This window comes from Alternaria burnsii (genome assembly GCF_013036055.1).
Source record: "Alternaria burnsii strain CBS107.38 chromosome Unknown 753, whole genome shotgun sequence".
Taxonomy (NCBI): Eukaryota; Fungi; Ascomycota; class Dothideomycetes; order Pleosporales; family Pleosporaceae; genus Alternaria; species Alternaria burnsii.
The window spans coordinates 803,170-817,914 of NW_024066118.1; the positions used below are offsets into that span (position 1 = coordinate 803,170).

The window sequence follows — 14,745 nt, forward strand, 5'->3', positions numbered from 1 at the left end:
CCCAGGTATTTGGCAGGTATTTCATGCACTCGACGCGCTCGGAGCTGGACCAATGCTGTCTTGTCGTCGTGTGGCATGTGAGAACGGGCGGCTAGCCAGCGCCCATGCCGTTTACCCCAATGGCATCATGGCCACAGAACAGGACATGTTCTCTCACACCGCTCTCTAACAATACTCGCATGAGCCGCGCGCTGTACCAAGGGTCACGTTCCCGGCCAACAAGGCTGGAGAAATGGGTCCGCGAGAGGCAAGTGTCGAGACGATCGCGGCCCAAGGCAGCACTTGTGCCGACACAGCAAATACGCACGCGGCAGATGCAGAGGGCGAAGAGGGTGCTATGATGCGATAGGCACATTGCTAAAAGGTCAAGTCATGGGAACGAGCAGGGCGGCTCGCAGAGTGAGTCAGCGGTCATATATCGCAGACTCGCGGTTCATCAAAGGACTGGGCTCTGAGCGAGTGGAACGGCGACGCGCCGGCTGGCTGTGGGGGTGTCACCGAGGCCGTCGCTCGCGGACACGACGGCTGCAAACGTGCGCGTTCGTAGGGAATGCGAGCCCAACGCAGACGGGCAACAGTGACATGTTTTGAGTTTTGTAGTCGTCGCAGTCACATGACATGGGCAGCGCCGCACATGCGGGTGAAACGCACGAGTGCCCCTTTCAGCATTACCCGCTGCAGCGTGTCCAGACATCTCCCAGACACACCCGCGATAGCACGACTATCAGCGAACCTCGAGAGCTTCCGACCGCTATTGCGACCCGCGTGCTGCAGGCCTGGCCGTGAAATTGTTGTCTGTCGCCGCACGATCCACGTCTCGCCGCCCTGCTCGGTTTAGCAGCTTCGACCCTGACCGCCTAAGGGCTTAGCGCGAGCGCAAGGAGATCGATGAAAGCAGCATGGAGGGCGGACTATCGTTTCACTCGGGTCTGGTGAGAGCCCATACCACCTTTGCCGTCTCCCATACACCACCAAAGTCGCCCTCAAAGCAAACTGCACACGCCCGGATGACCTCGACCGGGCCGCCTGCCCTCATGTCGCACCAGAGCTTCCAGAGCACCTACTCGAGCTACTCGCACAGCAGCGCGCGCGACACGCAGAGCACCCAGGCCACGAGCAGCTCGACGCTGTTCAACCCCCCGCCCAGCTTCCCGACGTCGTCGACGCCCGTCAATGGCGGGCCCATCGAAGCCTCGGACAATGTCCTCAACAAGCGGGCCGACAAGGACACCTCGCTGTTCCAGCGCTGCTTGACGCTGCAGATGCGCCTGCGCTTCATCCCGGGCTTCAACCGCTGGATCGCCGAGGAGGAGGGCAAGGCCGACGACGACGCCGACCCCGTCACGCTGCTCTGGCGCACCTTCCGGAGGGGCTACCCGCTGATGGAGCTGTACAACGCCCTCGAGCCCCGCACCCTCCTGACCATCCCCAGCTCCAAGCAGGACGAGAAGAGCCTGAAGAAGAACGAGAAGATGGCCTGCTACAAGTTCATCCAGAGCTGCGTCACCGAGCTGGGCATCCCCCAGGACAGCTGCTTCATCCTCGGCGACCTGTACGGTGACGACACAACCGGATTTGTCAAAGTGAGCATCCAGCACACTGTGGGGTAGGCCCGCGCTAACACATCCACACAGGTCACCAACGTCGTCAACAAAGTGCTCGACGAGCTCGTCGCCCGGGGCAAGATTGCTGGCGTCACCGAATCCCTCGACAACGCTGGCGGCGCCGGCACCAAGCGCACCCAGCGCGAGCACATCATCGACGAGCTCGTCAAGACGGAGCGTACCTACGTACAGCATCTGGAGCTGCTGCAGGAGTTCAAGAAGCTGGTAGAAGAAAGGGGCGTCATTAGTGGTGACCAAGTGCACGATATCTTCCTCAACCTGAACGCCCTCCTCGACTTCCAGCGCCGCTTCCTGATCCGCGTCGAACAAACCAACGCACAGCACCCCGACGAGCAAAACTGGGGTAACTTGTTCGTCTTATACAAAGATGCTTTCAAGGTCTACGAGCCGTACATCGCGAACCAGAAGAAGTGCGAGCAGATTGCCATGCGCGAGTTCGACAAGCTCAAGGAGACCGGTGGACCAGCCGAGATGCGACAGATGGTCGAATCGCCGACTTTGCTTGCGTCTTTCCTTTTGAAACCATTCCAACGACTCACCAAATACCCGCTACTGCTTCAGGTATGATTTAACAGCCTCTTGCCCAACCCCTTCGCTAACACAGACAGCAACTTCGCGACAAGGGCGACCTCGACGAAGGACGACGTGAAGACATCTCCCGGGGTATCGCAGCGGCCTCTTCCGTGCTCGCGGGCACCAACGACGCCATTGCGCGCGAAGAACGTGTCGAAGCAGTAGAAGAGCTCAAGACGCTCGTAGAAGACTGGAAGGGCCACAAGATTGAAGGTTTTGGTGACCTTCTTCTACACGGCCAGTACACTGTGCTCAAGGGTGAGAGCATGAGCTCAAAGAACGAAGAGCGAGAAGTAGGCTTTCTACCATGCTGATACCTTTCCCTGCATCGCTAACCCTCCTATAGTACAAGATCTACCTTTTCGAGATGATTCTCCTCTGCTGTAAAGAGATCAATGTCAACAAGCCAAAGAACAAAATGTCCACTCGATCCCTAGTCACCAAAGACGGGAAGCCAAAGTTGCAGCTCAAGGGCCGCATCTTCATGCAGAACGTCACAGAGACCATCTCTCTCCAGAAGCCAGGTGCGACCACCAAAGCCTCTATTCATAACACCCCAGCTAACCTACGCAGGCTCATATACCTGCCAAATCTTCTGGAAGGGCGACCCGGGAATCGAGAACTTCATCATCAAATTCACCTCCGAGGAAACCATGAAGAAATGGGCTATGCAGGTCGATACCCAGCGCCGGATGTGGAAGGACCAGGCGCGGACAAGCGCCAGCACCACAGCCTCCAGGCCATCAGATACTCAGTTCGCATACATGCGCGACCAAGTCTTGGAAAACCCATACCAGGAGGAAGACGAAGAAGACGCTGACGAGGACATCGATCCAGTTACAGGCTATCCCTACTCACGACAGAATACTGGCACCCCCTCGATACGTTCGCGATCAACGACTGGCGAAAGCGGGCCCCCTGATGGAAACTCAAGGGTACCACCTCCACGTTTTCCTATGGGCTACAACGGTCAGCCTCCACTAACCCTGCGCACGCAGCAGATACAGGACGCCGCCAACCAAGAATCCTATTTTTCTCCTACGGCTGAGACCCCGATGCAAACCCCAATGTCAACTCACTCTAACGCACGATCAAGCCAGTCATCTAACGGCACCTTCCCCTTCCCACGTCAAGCACCGCCAAATGGATATTCTCACGAAGAGAACAATCGTCACACTGCTCCTGCCCAATCGCGCCACGGATCCAGGGGGGAGAATGTTCATCAACAGAGCCGTGCCCAACGTCCATCACTTCCGGCCAATGCCACTCTTTCAGCTCAAGGTAGATTGCGGGCAGCTAGTAGCCCCGATATCAACTCACATCTCCAAGGACAAACTCGAAGAGCGCCGCCGCCATCCCAGCCAGTGCCAGATGTGCCCCCCTTCCCCACACACTATGCGTACAACGCAGCAATCGTGAATCGCAGTAACAGCAACTCGCCCAACAACCCACCGCCGCGCGCTGCAACCCAGTCACCAGCAATCCAACGAGACCGCCTGATCCAGCAACGAACCGCCGCGGAGCTCGCCAACGCGAACAATGAGTTCCACAACACTGCTATGCGCCGCGATCCAAACTATCCGCCAATGCGCACAATGACGCCTGCATCATCGTTTGAGAGAAGCCAGGGCACTTTGACTCCAGCGTCCATGGACTCGCGGAACATGTCGCCTCCCCTTGGTGTAGACCCCAATATACCGACACAACTCAAAGTCAAGGTGCATTGCCCATCAGCCGGGAGTTCCATGGTCTTGGTGGTCAGCACAAACATCAGCTACCAGTCGCTCAAGGACCGCATTGATGCAAAACTACAGCGATCGACGTCTGTATCACTTGGCTCCGGCCAGGTCAAACTCAAGTATCTGGATAGCGATAACACATACGTAAGCATCCAATGCGATGACGACGTACAAGAGGCGTTTGAAAACTGGAAAGAACAGCAGAGCAATCTCAACCCTGGTGGTGGACTAGGCGAGATTGAACTTTTCTGTCAACGGTAAATCATGTTCTTCTTTTCACATTTGGCATTACGGGCGCTATACTTTGGCATTGATTCTGGCGTTTACATGGCGTTATCGACTACTATATCCTATGGGAGGGCGAAACATTTACCCCGGCGAACATTTGGGTTAGGCTGCTCACAAATATCCCCCTCTATCGACACATCATCATCCACCACCACCACATGCGGGACCAGGCTTGGTGGGAGCCCAGCCGGTCTGCCGTTCGTGTTGACGAGATTTTGCGCGCTGAAAGATCATATCTATACCACACGAGTTCGGTTGTTTTCTAGACTGCTTCGTATGCGGTGCCGACTCTTTTTCTCACTTCTTCCTCTTCTTCTTGTGTTGAAGACTATAGGGTGGCGGGTGGTACGATTGAATGACGCAATGAACTTTCTTCATTTCCCCCCTTTGCTTTCACTTCTTGGTATGAATTTGTAGGTGTATGGTTGAAGGTTTGAAATGTCTTTGTGTTTCTTGCGAGGTAGATGTTTGTTAGATATTGAATACGATGGTTTGGAGCTGTTATGTACTCCTTTGGTGTATTTCATGTACGATGATGCTTGAATCATCCAAGTTGCACCGTTGTGTGGTAAACAGCACCTCGAATTATTCTCTGTACTTCTTGTTATCATACATGTAGAACATTAGAAGTTCATAGTTTTAGGCTACCCTGCCTGGACTGAGGCCACAAGTCAGACAGAATGAACTCTTCCGCTGCCCATCAGTCTAGCAGGATGCTACTGGCTAAACAGACCCTGAACCCACTATTGTCAGCAACACGTCTGATTTCTTGGCACGTCGAGACAGATACGCCATGCACGCAACGTCTATAATATACACAGACAGCCATGTCGCATATATACACGTCACAAAGAGCACTGACCTCGGATGCCCACGCAATATCTTTGCTGTTCTCGCTATCATGGCAATCCCCGTTCTCGCGCCTCCAATTTGGTGACGTGCATCCAGACGCCCTAGCCTACGCTATGACATCTCGCATCGCCCGGCAGATTGAGGAGAATAGCATGCTTTTCATGCTCGTCCGCGATGTGAGGAACGGGCATGTCGTTTCCGTGGCTCAATGGACGGTGCCTGCTTCTCCCGCTACCACGCCAGAACATGTACAGCTGCCAAGAGAACGAGCTCAAACAATTCAAGAAAAGGAGGATAGCGAGGAGCGGGAGGCATTTGAAGATGAAATATACTTCAATTCCTTGCCTTCGACCAGCAACCGTGCTCTCATCATGCAATTTACTAGAGGTCTTCGGAATCTGAGGCAGCGTATACTACAAGGACAACCGCACTTCCTGTTGGAGAATCTGGCTACACATCCTGAACATCGAGGATGTGGTTTAGCGGCAAAATTGATAAGCGACGTCTTGGACATGGCTGATGAACGGGGTGTGGTAACGTATCTGGAGACTGCGGACGATAACAAGGCACGGGGGTTGTATGAGAGATTGGGATTCCAAGAGAGGGATAGGGAAACGATTAGGGACTTGAGCAAGTTCGCGAGTACGGAAGACATGGAAAGAGTTGGTGTTGGGATTGAGCATACGCATGTTGGATTTGTAAGAGACCCAAAACAGAGGAAAGACTAATGGATCCTACGCAAAGCAGCACTTCCGAGTCTTGCTACAAGGAGACCTCCACGCATCAGACGCGTGGGCCTAAGTCTCGAACCACTCCAACGCGTCGTCCTTGCCAAATATCGCTCTATATACCCTATCCCCATCATCCTTAATAACTTCCTCGGTATGTATACTATGTAAACTATACTCCCTCTCGTCCAGACTACTTCCATCCGTACCGTCCTTAGCAGCTCCAAATATGCGGATGTGGATGTACCCATTGTCCAAAGCAGGCAGCTTCACCTGGCCGAAGAGATGCAGGCCATACGCTGTGACAGCTGCGCGAACCGACTCGAGGTCTTCGGCAGTGAAGGATACTAGATCGGCATCGGAAAGGTGTTTGACGGCGCGAAAGTACTCTGGCTCATGCTCTAGTAGGATTGTTAAAATGGTCGATTACGATTGAGTGCGGGAAGCGATTTACTGTCATGATCGCGCCGCAGCTTGATGAGCTCTTGTTTTACGGTATCCAGGACGGATGTAAAGGCATCAACAGATGCTGGTTGGGGCGCGTGCGCTGGGCTAAGGTCGACGGTTTCTTCTGTTGCCATCTTGGATACTGTACTTGTAGCTTGCGGGTGGCTAAGGTAAGTGGTAGAGATAATCAGTGAGATGATATGGGGATTGGGAGAACATCAGATGAGGCACAGCCCTATGCGCTGCCAGGGTTTTTGCCATGACGTGGACTGGTCAAGGATACGATGTTGGATGCGGCGTGTCGCGTCTCAGCGAGTCGGCGTCGGGCGCCCAGCCTGCAAAACTTGGAAGTGCAACGGCGTGAACTTGTTCTTGCATGGGCCAAAGGGTATGTCTACAAAAGGATCGTCTATCTTTGAGATGCATGCTGTGATTGAACCCATTGATTATGTGGTTCCTGAGACTTGAAGGCGTGGACACTGGGATGATGGACGATCATGAATTCGTGGACCCTTGGACCCTGAGAAGTGGGGACCTCAAATGACTAAGCACGACATCACGCCCTTCGAAGCTTTCCCCGCTCTGTGCCTCCCCTGCATGTCATCGCATAAGTGACGGTGCATCATAGATAGGTCAGATAATCACCAATCAATCGGTAATTTGCGAAGTTTTCCGACGCATTACTGCGATGCAGCACCGTCTGCGGAGAATGCGGGGCGTGACACCGGCCCGAGAGATGGACTGGGGCCACTCATAGAGAGCTGGAGACGCCCACATGTCTTCAAATGGAAAGGTATAATCCTTTGCAGCTGATTTAAGGTGCGATCTGCTTGGGTTTTCCATTTGTTTTACATCAGTATCTCCCAACACGGAGTCAGATCAATCCATTCAGTCCTGTGGCTAGAGAACAGCATTGACTAACAACCACTTGGGCGTCTATAGCGTCTAGTATGCCCTTTCTCAGAGGTTCATAAGTCCTTGTACGGTCTGCGATTAGATGCAATAAAGTTCTCTTCTTGAACATGTCTACTACCACTACCATCACAGAGGACCGCATTGAGCTGACGTGCTTGCCGGAGACCTCTCATCACCCGTCAAACAAGTCGTCGTCTTCCATCCCACTCCCAACATCTATCAGGCATATCCAAGATGAAGGGCCGGATAATTCAGCCTACTCTGTTACGGCGGTACCGGATGGAGGATATGGGTGGATTGTCGTCGCTGGTGGCTTCACGACAAGCTTTTGCAACAACGCGATCATCAATTGCTGGGGTGTGCTGCAGGCTGCCTTACTGAATTCAACACTGAAACATGTTGCGCCAGCTACACTTTCTTACGTCGGCTCTCTGGGACTCGCTAGTGGTGCATTATATGGACTGGGTGCCGTCAGTCTAATGAGGCTGATAGGCTGCCGGGCAACGATTGTACTAGGGAATTTTCTTATGGGCTTGAGTCTCATTGGGGCAAGCTTTTGTACGACAAATTTGCCGGGTCTTTTTGGCACATACAGTATCGTTGGTGGCATTGGAATGTCACTGAACTGGACTGTCAACAACACAGTTCCTGTACAGTATTTCAGCGCTCGTCTTGGTCTGGCAAATGGTCTCATCAAGCTTGGCGGTGGGGTGGGTGGTTGTGTCATGGCCGTTGCTTTGGAGGCTTTGAATCGAAGAGTCGGCATCGAGTGGACCTTCCGGATCCAAGGACTCCTGACCTGGGCCATCGGTCTTCCTGCCGCCTGGGTGGTGAAGGACCGTGTTCCGCTTAGGAAGGCACCGTTCGTCGATCTCTCCATGTTCAGATCTGCCACCTTTATTGCAACTTTTGTTGCAAGCGCGATTGGCGTCTTCGCACTCTTCGTACCACCATACTATCTACCGTTGTTTGCACAATCTATTGGCCTTAGTCCAAGTACCGGTGCTGGTCTGGTCGCAGCATTCAATGCCTGCAATGCTTTAGGTCGGTTTATTGCTGGTCCCTTGTGCGACAAAATTGGGCCACTCAATATGTTCGTCATCGCAATGGCTCTCAACGCGGCGAGTATGCTCGCAATCTGGCCAGTCTCGAGTACGCTGGGCCCGCTCGTACTCTTCGCCATCATAAACGGTGTCGCAAATGGCGCGTACTTCACTACTCAGCCGACTGTAGTTGCTGGTATATTCGGTCCTGGACGAGCTGCAGTGGCTATGAGCATGTCGGTCACAGGCTGGAGCGTTGGTTATCTTATGGGCGCGCCGATTGCCGGTTACCTACTACAAGCTGCAGGTGGTAGGTGGGGAAGCGGATCAGGGGTGGGCATTGCTGCTTACCGACCCGCCATTTTCTACGCTGGTGGAACTGCGACCATTTCCGCGTTGTGTGTTCTAGTCGCTAGACTCATCGTCACTAGGAAACTGCGCAAGAGAGTCTGAATAGCTTCGATATATACAACGATGGGGTGTAATTATGGGGTTGTCAATATCACAAGTGCTTAGGGGCACGGGATTTACTTAGTCCATAATCAGTATGAGTCAATTCGATAATCATTGCATACATCTGTCCCAGTCTATCGATATGACGACATCCTTTGTTGACTACGATCTAATCGCTGTCTTCTATTTCGACCCGTCAATATGATGACGTTGTTTCTTTCCTATGCCCTGATCGCCGTCCGCTCATCCCAGTCCACGGTCAAGATTCGCATTTGGCGATTTTCCTTCTCCGCATTAAAGGTCCCTAGCATACGACAACATGGTGTCGCTGCTTCACTATTAACCCCCGTGTTTCATATCGCCGTATATTGTACCCTTCATAACGCCATGCTTGATATGGCGTGCAATGGCATCGCCTAAAGCTCATAAATATGTTAATCAACCGCTTGCTGGTGTAATGACAATCTGTTTCGTCATGCGCTGAATTTCTCACCATTCCCCGTCGTTGGTGATGACGTTGGGAAGGCTCTTACGCTGCTTGACATGCACTGAGGTCTCGTGCATCGTCTCAACACCTCCGCCGCATCTGAGCGGGTTGGAGAGTTGAAAGAAACCCCATGTAATGCAAGTCGAATGCCTCAGTAACCCTCACAATCTTCGCGTGAAAGTCAACCAGTGTCTCATCTGCAAACTTCTTCATCGCTTCGCTGTCAATGTTCACCTGCAGTGCCTCAAGAGTATCGTAGTATCCTTGATAGAGATCTCTCATTTTATGGATCTCATTCTTGATGGACTTTGTTTTGTTGTCTCTTGAATCGCGCCGCTTGTTGGCCTCCCTCCGCCAAAGGTCTGGAGCACCCGGCAATCGGCTCAAGGTTTCGTATTCCGATACCATTTCGACATCTGAGCGATATTGCTCTGCCGATCGTTCGAAGCGGTAATCGTAGTCGGGGTGGAAGTATGTTGTGATATTGATGAAGGCTTTGATAGTATCGATAAACGCTTGCCATTTCGCCGACAGAGCTTCAATCTTGCTCAAAGCCGACGGACTACTCCAGTCACCTTCGTCTGTGATCTGAGCAGCTATGGTACGAAGACCTTCAGCTACTTTGACAAAGGCAGGAGGAGCATTGTCGCTTGAGTTCGCATCCAGCCAGTAGTCATCACATGCTCGAACAGCGAGACTGATCTTCCTGATCTGGTTAGAGCAATCTTCGGATTCCTTTTCGGGTTTCTCTTCGAATTTCCCTTCACCATCTTCGACGGTGGACTGTAGTAGCTCAGTCCGCTCGCGCTCGTCGGCTTCCGCGTTCATCGCGTCCACTTCCGCGGCCTGCGAAGCAAAGCCGGCAAGCTTGGCTAGGCGAGTACACATAACATCCAAGAGGTTTTTGGTGCTGGGAGACTCATTCTGAGCGACCAGTGACTCTTTCCCTGTTTCTTCTGCATCGCTCGTGGGATCGACATTGACTTCTATCAGGGCAGAGCCGAAGGCATCGTCGCTGTTGTCAGCTCCAGCATGATCAATAGACTCGTCAACCACAGGCTCTTGATTTTGAGTGGTCTTTGGAATGCTTTTAACCTCGCCCGAAGAAGACACAGCCCTAGTAATGTCATCTTCTGCTGGAGGGTTAAAGTCAAAACCACCACTCCAGCTTCCAGCGTCAAAACCGGACGGAAGCGTTGGTACAAAGCTGCCCTTAGGGGGCTTGAAAGTGAAAGCCGAAGTTGCTTGGGGTGCAGCTAATACTGCAGGGGCTAACAACGTGGTCTTGGCTTCAGCAGACTTCGGCTTCTTAGCTACATGAGCTTTGCCGTCCGTTTCGACGTCGTCTTGAGAAACGTTGGGGAATACAGTCTTACATCCGACCTCTACGGGGGTGATCAATGGCTCATCCAGCTTTCCTTCAACAGTCTGAGCCAACAACAATGGACACTGTGGAGTGGTTCGAGGCACATCCGGCTCGCTCATCGCAACACCAGGCGGGGTGATACTGGTAGTTGTCGGTGCCTGGAAGCTCAAGCCTTTCGTATCAAATATGGAACCATGAGACGTTGACTCATTCTTAATAGGCAACGCTGGGCGGTTGGAAGTCTGAGGAGTAGACCAGAACTGGTTCGATGCAGTAGCACATGTGTCAAAAGGGCCAGCGGGATTTCCGGTGGAAACCATAATAAGAGGCTCAGACCGCTCGCTGATGTCTTTCCATGTTTGGGAGAAATCGGCTCCAGACATTTCCGTATCTTTCATTCGTGCTGCAGGATTGGTCGCGAGTCCTCCGGCGGGCATTGTGTCCACCGCCTCTTTTTGGACAGTCAAGTTAGAATCATTATCCGACATCTCCACCTCTTGCGACAGCAGGTGATAAGAAACACCATCCATGGCCGTATCGTCTTGTACGTGAGAAGCCTTGGAGTCTGGGGAAGGTGCAATCGGCAGGGATCCAGGATACGTTACCGCAGCGGTTGCGACCCCAGAAGTGCTGGTGTTGTTGCCTACCGAAGGCTGATTGGCGCTGACTAAAGTTTTTTGAGAGATGTCCGTATCTTGCTGGTGAGCTGGATCATCTATCTGCATAGGCTCTGTTTCTTCAACAGATTCTGCTGCTTGAGATTGGGACGAAGGAAGTGACGAACAACCGTGAGGCACACTGGGACCAGCGGACTGATTGCCAGACTGATCTTCAGTGTCGCATGAGATACTTGCACCGGCATCATCATCATCGCCACTGTCGTCGTAATTTGGGGAGCGTGGAGATACGAGCTCCTGGTTTTCATCTTCGAGGAACTCATCAGACAGCCCGCTGCCTCTAGCGTCGTCTTCGCTGTCATTCGATGCCGTGTCGTTGCCTCCAGCCAGGTCAAATAACTCGTCGGCGGTTTGCGAATCGAGGCCATGATCACCTGGGCTACGATCAGGTAGACAATCCGTTCCAAGATGTTGACCATAGTATTGACGGAAGTTTTCCTCTCCGGTGAGATCCTGGTCGCAGACGTTGGTCCAATGTTTACACCACCGGTACAACATTGTGCACTCTTCCCGGACAAGCCTAATTTGTTCGACCATAGATTCTTCAGCAATGACCCAAATATCTTCTTCTCGGGTTTCAGCTACAGTTCGAGTAAAGAAGCCGGCCAATGGATCTTCTGGTAAGAGTTTGCCGGAAATTGAGTCGAGGGCACAACGTAGTTCGCACCGCAAAACCGATCGATCGGGATTGCGATGAGCGTACCCAATAAAGTTCTGCTCGCCAGTCATATCATTCTCGTGCAAAAGCTGCCAATTCGTCGTCCACTCCATCAGATCCATCTCAAAGTGATCCAGCTTGTCAAGGTACTTGTAGTAATCGGATTCATCAGTCCAGAGCCGTGTCTCCCAATGCGCCGCTAGTGTGGTGAGTTGAATGTCTGACAGCTCGTGCGAGCTGCCCATATTCGTTTTGGCGTCATCGATTAAAGTTCGAAGTGTCGTCCGGTGTTCCCTTCGCTTCTGATCCTGGACATCGAGGGACTCGTTGAACTCTTCAGAGTTCAGTAGACGCTCGTGTCTACATTGTTCTTCCTTTTGCTTCACTCGATTTCTCAGTTCAGCAATAGCCTCTTCTGAGCATTCTTCGATAAGCTCGCTGAATAACGAGTGGCCTGTCTTTCCAGTGTTCTGAACAACCATGTCCCAACTATCACGGCAGGTTTCCACGGTATCCAAGTCGTCGTACAGGCTTTCTTTGTAATTGTCGAAGCCACCACCTTTCTCTCTTGCCTGTAGAAGAAGCTTCTCCTGCCATCGATCGATGATGTTATCCGGATTATTCGTATAGTAAGGCAGATACTTGGCCACACAGTCCTTGAGATAAGCCTTCTTCGTCGCATAGCCTTCTTCCTCGTCCTCATACTCATCTTCCGAACCGATATCACTGTCGTTATCGCTGGTGTATGATTCATCAATGGAGCGGCGCGTCTCTTGCCTGTCATCGTGTTGGGTGGATGTACCGGAAACTCCTGTTTCAAGACGTTGTCGTATGAAGTCGGAAAATCTAGCTTCGCCGGTCATATTGATGTCCTCATCAGGGTAACCATTCCTATATTCAGCCCAAAGATGTAGAGTTTCGCATTCTCCTTCAGTATGCTCAACATGCTCGAAAACATTGAAAACTTGCTCGCAGGCCGCGATCCAGTTCTCGCCCTCCCATTTGTGAACGACCTGTGCGATGTCGAAGCTCGATAGCGGGTGGGACATGGGAAGTATAGCTTTCATCGTTTCAAGCTCGTCAGCGAGGAGTCTGCGCAAAGCTTGACGATGCTCGTCTTCGGTAGACACAGGTTTGCTCAACGATCCGGTGTGCGTGGTGTATTGGAGCTGGTGCGCGTGATACTTTTCGATATGGTCGACAAAGAACTGTCGGCCAGTCCGCTCGTCTGAGCTGTCGTCTTCAGCTGATTCCCAGTGCGTGATCCACTTTGTCAGATCCTTGTCGGCAGCGTCGACGCTCTTGATATATGCAGAGACCCTGTCAGTGTGCCCGAATGAGACATCCCAAAGTCTTATCTCCCAGGAAGCTGCAAGCGCATCGGCGTTGAGATTTGACATCTGATCCGTGGGATCAAAGAACGTGCATATGTCCTGTATATGTTCTTTGATGAGCTGACAGTTGATCTTCCTCGAGTATGCTTCACTGACTCCCTTCTCTTCTGTGCTGGGATGTTGTTGCTGGGTGATCGTGTTGAAAGACTCTGCTAACGTGTTCATGTCAGGTGGGCCCATGTTAGCAGTCAGGCTAGGGTCGTAGTCCTGACCGCGCTGCTTTCTTGGACGCAGCGGCTTGGGCATGAATCTGGGCTTGGGTGTGTTTGTTGCGTCAGGCTGTCCGAAGCGGAATTCGAATGATAGGCCCTGCGAAGACGACATTGTGGCGGATTGGAAGCTGACGTATGGAACAGGAATGTGGGCTACTACGGCGCTTGTAGGAAAATAAGTCTGTAGCGACAATGTCAGAAGTCTGATTTTGACATCGCCGTGATATGGGTTCAACGGCGGGCTACTGGGGAGTGGTTTTGCTAGGGTCGGAGTACTCACATCGTTCTGGCGTCTGTGTATAGCCGCGATTGCACTGCTTCTTTTTCTGCCACGAGCCGGTTTCTTGCAGAGTAGGATACACGCACGATAGCAGATTAGTAGTGGATGTTCGTTAGTCTAGTGTGCTGTCTTGTGGGTCGGAGTGAGCAAAATTAGATGCTGAAGTGGGATTGCAATATTGTAAAGTCGCGTAGACGGTGGGCAGTGAGAATTAGAAATGCGGGGCGGTATGTGCGCAGTGGGAGCGAAAGTGAAAGTGAAGGTGAAGTTGTCTTTCTTTGACGTCGTCTGAACGCCACGCTGTGCAGCGACCGGACGATGATATTGAGTAAACAACAATAACGATGAAAGACGCAAAGAAAGCTCTGACAGTGCTATTGTGGAAGATGAGGTGAGCAATACATAGTGAAGGATGTTGAAGTGGATGGCCATATCGGCTGATACTACCTTTGTACGTACTGAGGTCATTGACATTGTTTGCCCACCATCAATCGAGCTGACGGCTACCCCCATTATGCATAGAAATGCTGCATGTCTTTGAATACTGGTCTCATAGCGTCGCTCTTGTCAACCTACGTGTTTTGTGCGGAGGCTTCAACATATGTTCTCTTCAAAGTTGGAGACGGCTAGATGACCATAACGAGCGAAGTTAACAATAGCAGTCATTAGCGGTCCGGTTCAATAGAGATTTGCAACCTAGACGCGCAGTGGAAGCAACTAGGGATGCGACACAGACTGCGATTTGGCAGAGCGAAGCGGCTTGATGCCCTGAGACGCCAAGCGCCCAGTAAGGACAGAACAATCTCGGTGGTACCGCGTGCAAATAGTGGCCTCCTTCCTCCTGACCTCGTCATTTCATGTTATGCTTTCAAGCGCTTTAGGCGCTGTGTGATGCGCCGTTGGATGGCTCCGAGCATGTGGACAAATGACTGCTGGCCAACGAAGGTACAATTAGTGTCGCAAAGGCCTTCCAAATGTCAAGACGGGATGTTCTTGGGTGACGGCGTA

At 52.1% G+C, this 14,745-nt stretch overlaps 5 protein-coding genes across 5 annotated transcripts; 3 read left to right on the forward strand and 2 right to left on the reverse strand.

The window, feature by feature from the left end:
• Window positions 1-899: 899 nt before the first annotated feature.
• GT037_008370 (rho guanyl nucleotide exchange factor) lies at window positions 900-4,198 on the forward strand (the record flags this gene model as incomplete). Its single annotated transcript, XM_038933417.1, has 5 exons — window positions 900-1,583; window positions 1,635-2,186; window positions 2,234-2,491; window positions 2,545-2,722; window positions 2,772-4,198. 5 exons carry the CDS (start codon window positions 900-902, stop codon window positions 4,196-4,198), a joined length of 3,099 nt encoding a protein of 1,032 aa, XP_038784082.1.
• An 854-nt stretch (window positions 4,199-5,052) lies between these two features.
• GT037_008371 (uncharacterized protein) lies at window positions 5,053-5,805 on the forward strand (the record flags this gene model as incomplete). Its single annotated transcript, XM_038933418.1, has 1 exon — window positions 5,053-5,805. The coding sequence occupies one exon, from the start codon at window positions 5,053-5,055 to the stop codon at window positions 5,803-5,805; it is 753 nt and encodes a 250-aa protein (XP_038784083.1).
• Window positions 5,806-5,874: 69 nt separating this feature from the next.
• GT037_008372 (uncharacterized protein) lies at window positions 5,875-6,386 on the reverse strand (the record flags this gene model as incomplete). The annotated part of the gene is made up of 2 exons (XM_038933419.1): window positions 5,875-6,206; window positions 6,260-6,386. The coding sequence occupies 2 exons, from the start codon at window positions 6,384-6,386 to the stop codon at window positions 5,875-5,877; spliced, it is 459 nt and encodes a 152-aa protein (XP_038784084.1).
• Window positions 6,387-7,274: 888 nt separating this feature from the next.
• GT037_008373 (mfs general substrate transporter) lies at window positions 7,275-8,663 on the forward strand (the record flags this gene model as incomplete). The annotated part of the gene is made up of 1 exon (XM_038933420.1): window positions 7,275-8,663. The coding sequence occupies one exon, from the start codon at window positions 7,275-7,277 to the stop codon at window positions 8,661-8,663; it is 1,389 nt and encodes a 462-aa protein (XP_038784085.1).
• Window positions 8,664-9,231: 568 nt separating this feature from the next.
• GT037_008374 (uncharacterized protein) lies at window positions 9,232-13,569 on the reverse strand (the record flags this gene model as incomplete). Its single annotated transcript, XM_038933421.1, has 1 exon — window positions 9,232-13,569. One exon carries the CDS (start codon window positions 13,567-13,569, stop codon window positions 9,232-9,234), a length of 4,338 nt encoding a protein of 1,445 aa, XP_038784086.1.
• Between the last annotated feature and the right edge of the window lie 1,176 nt (window positions 13,570-14,745).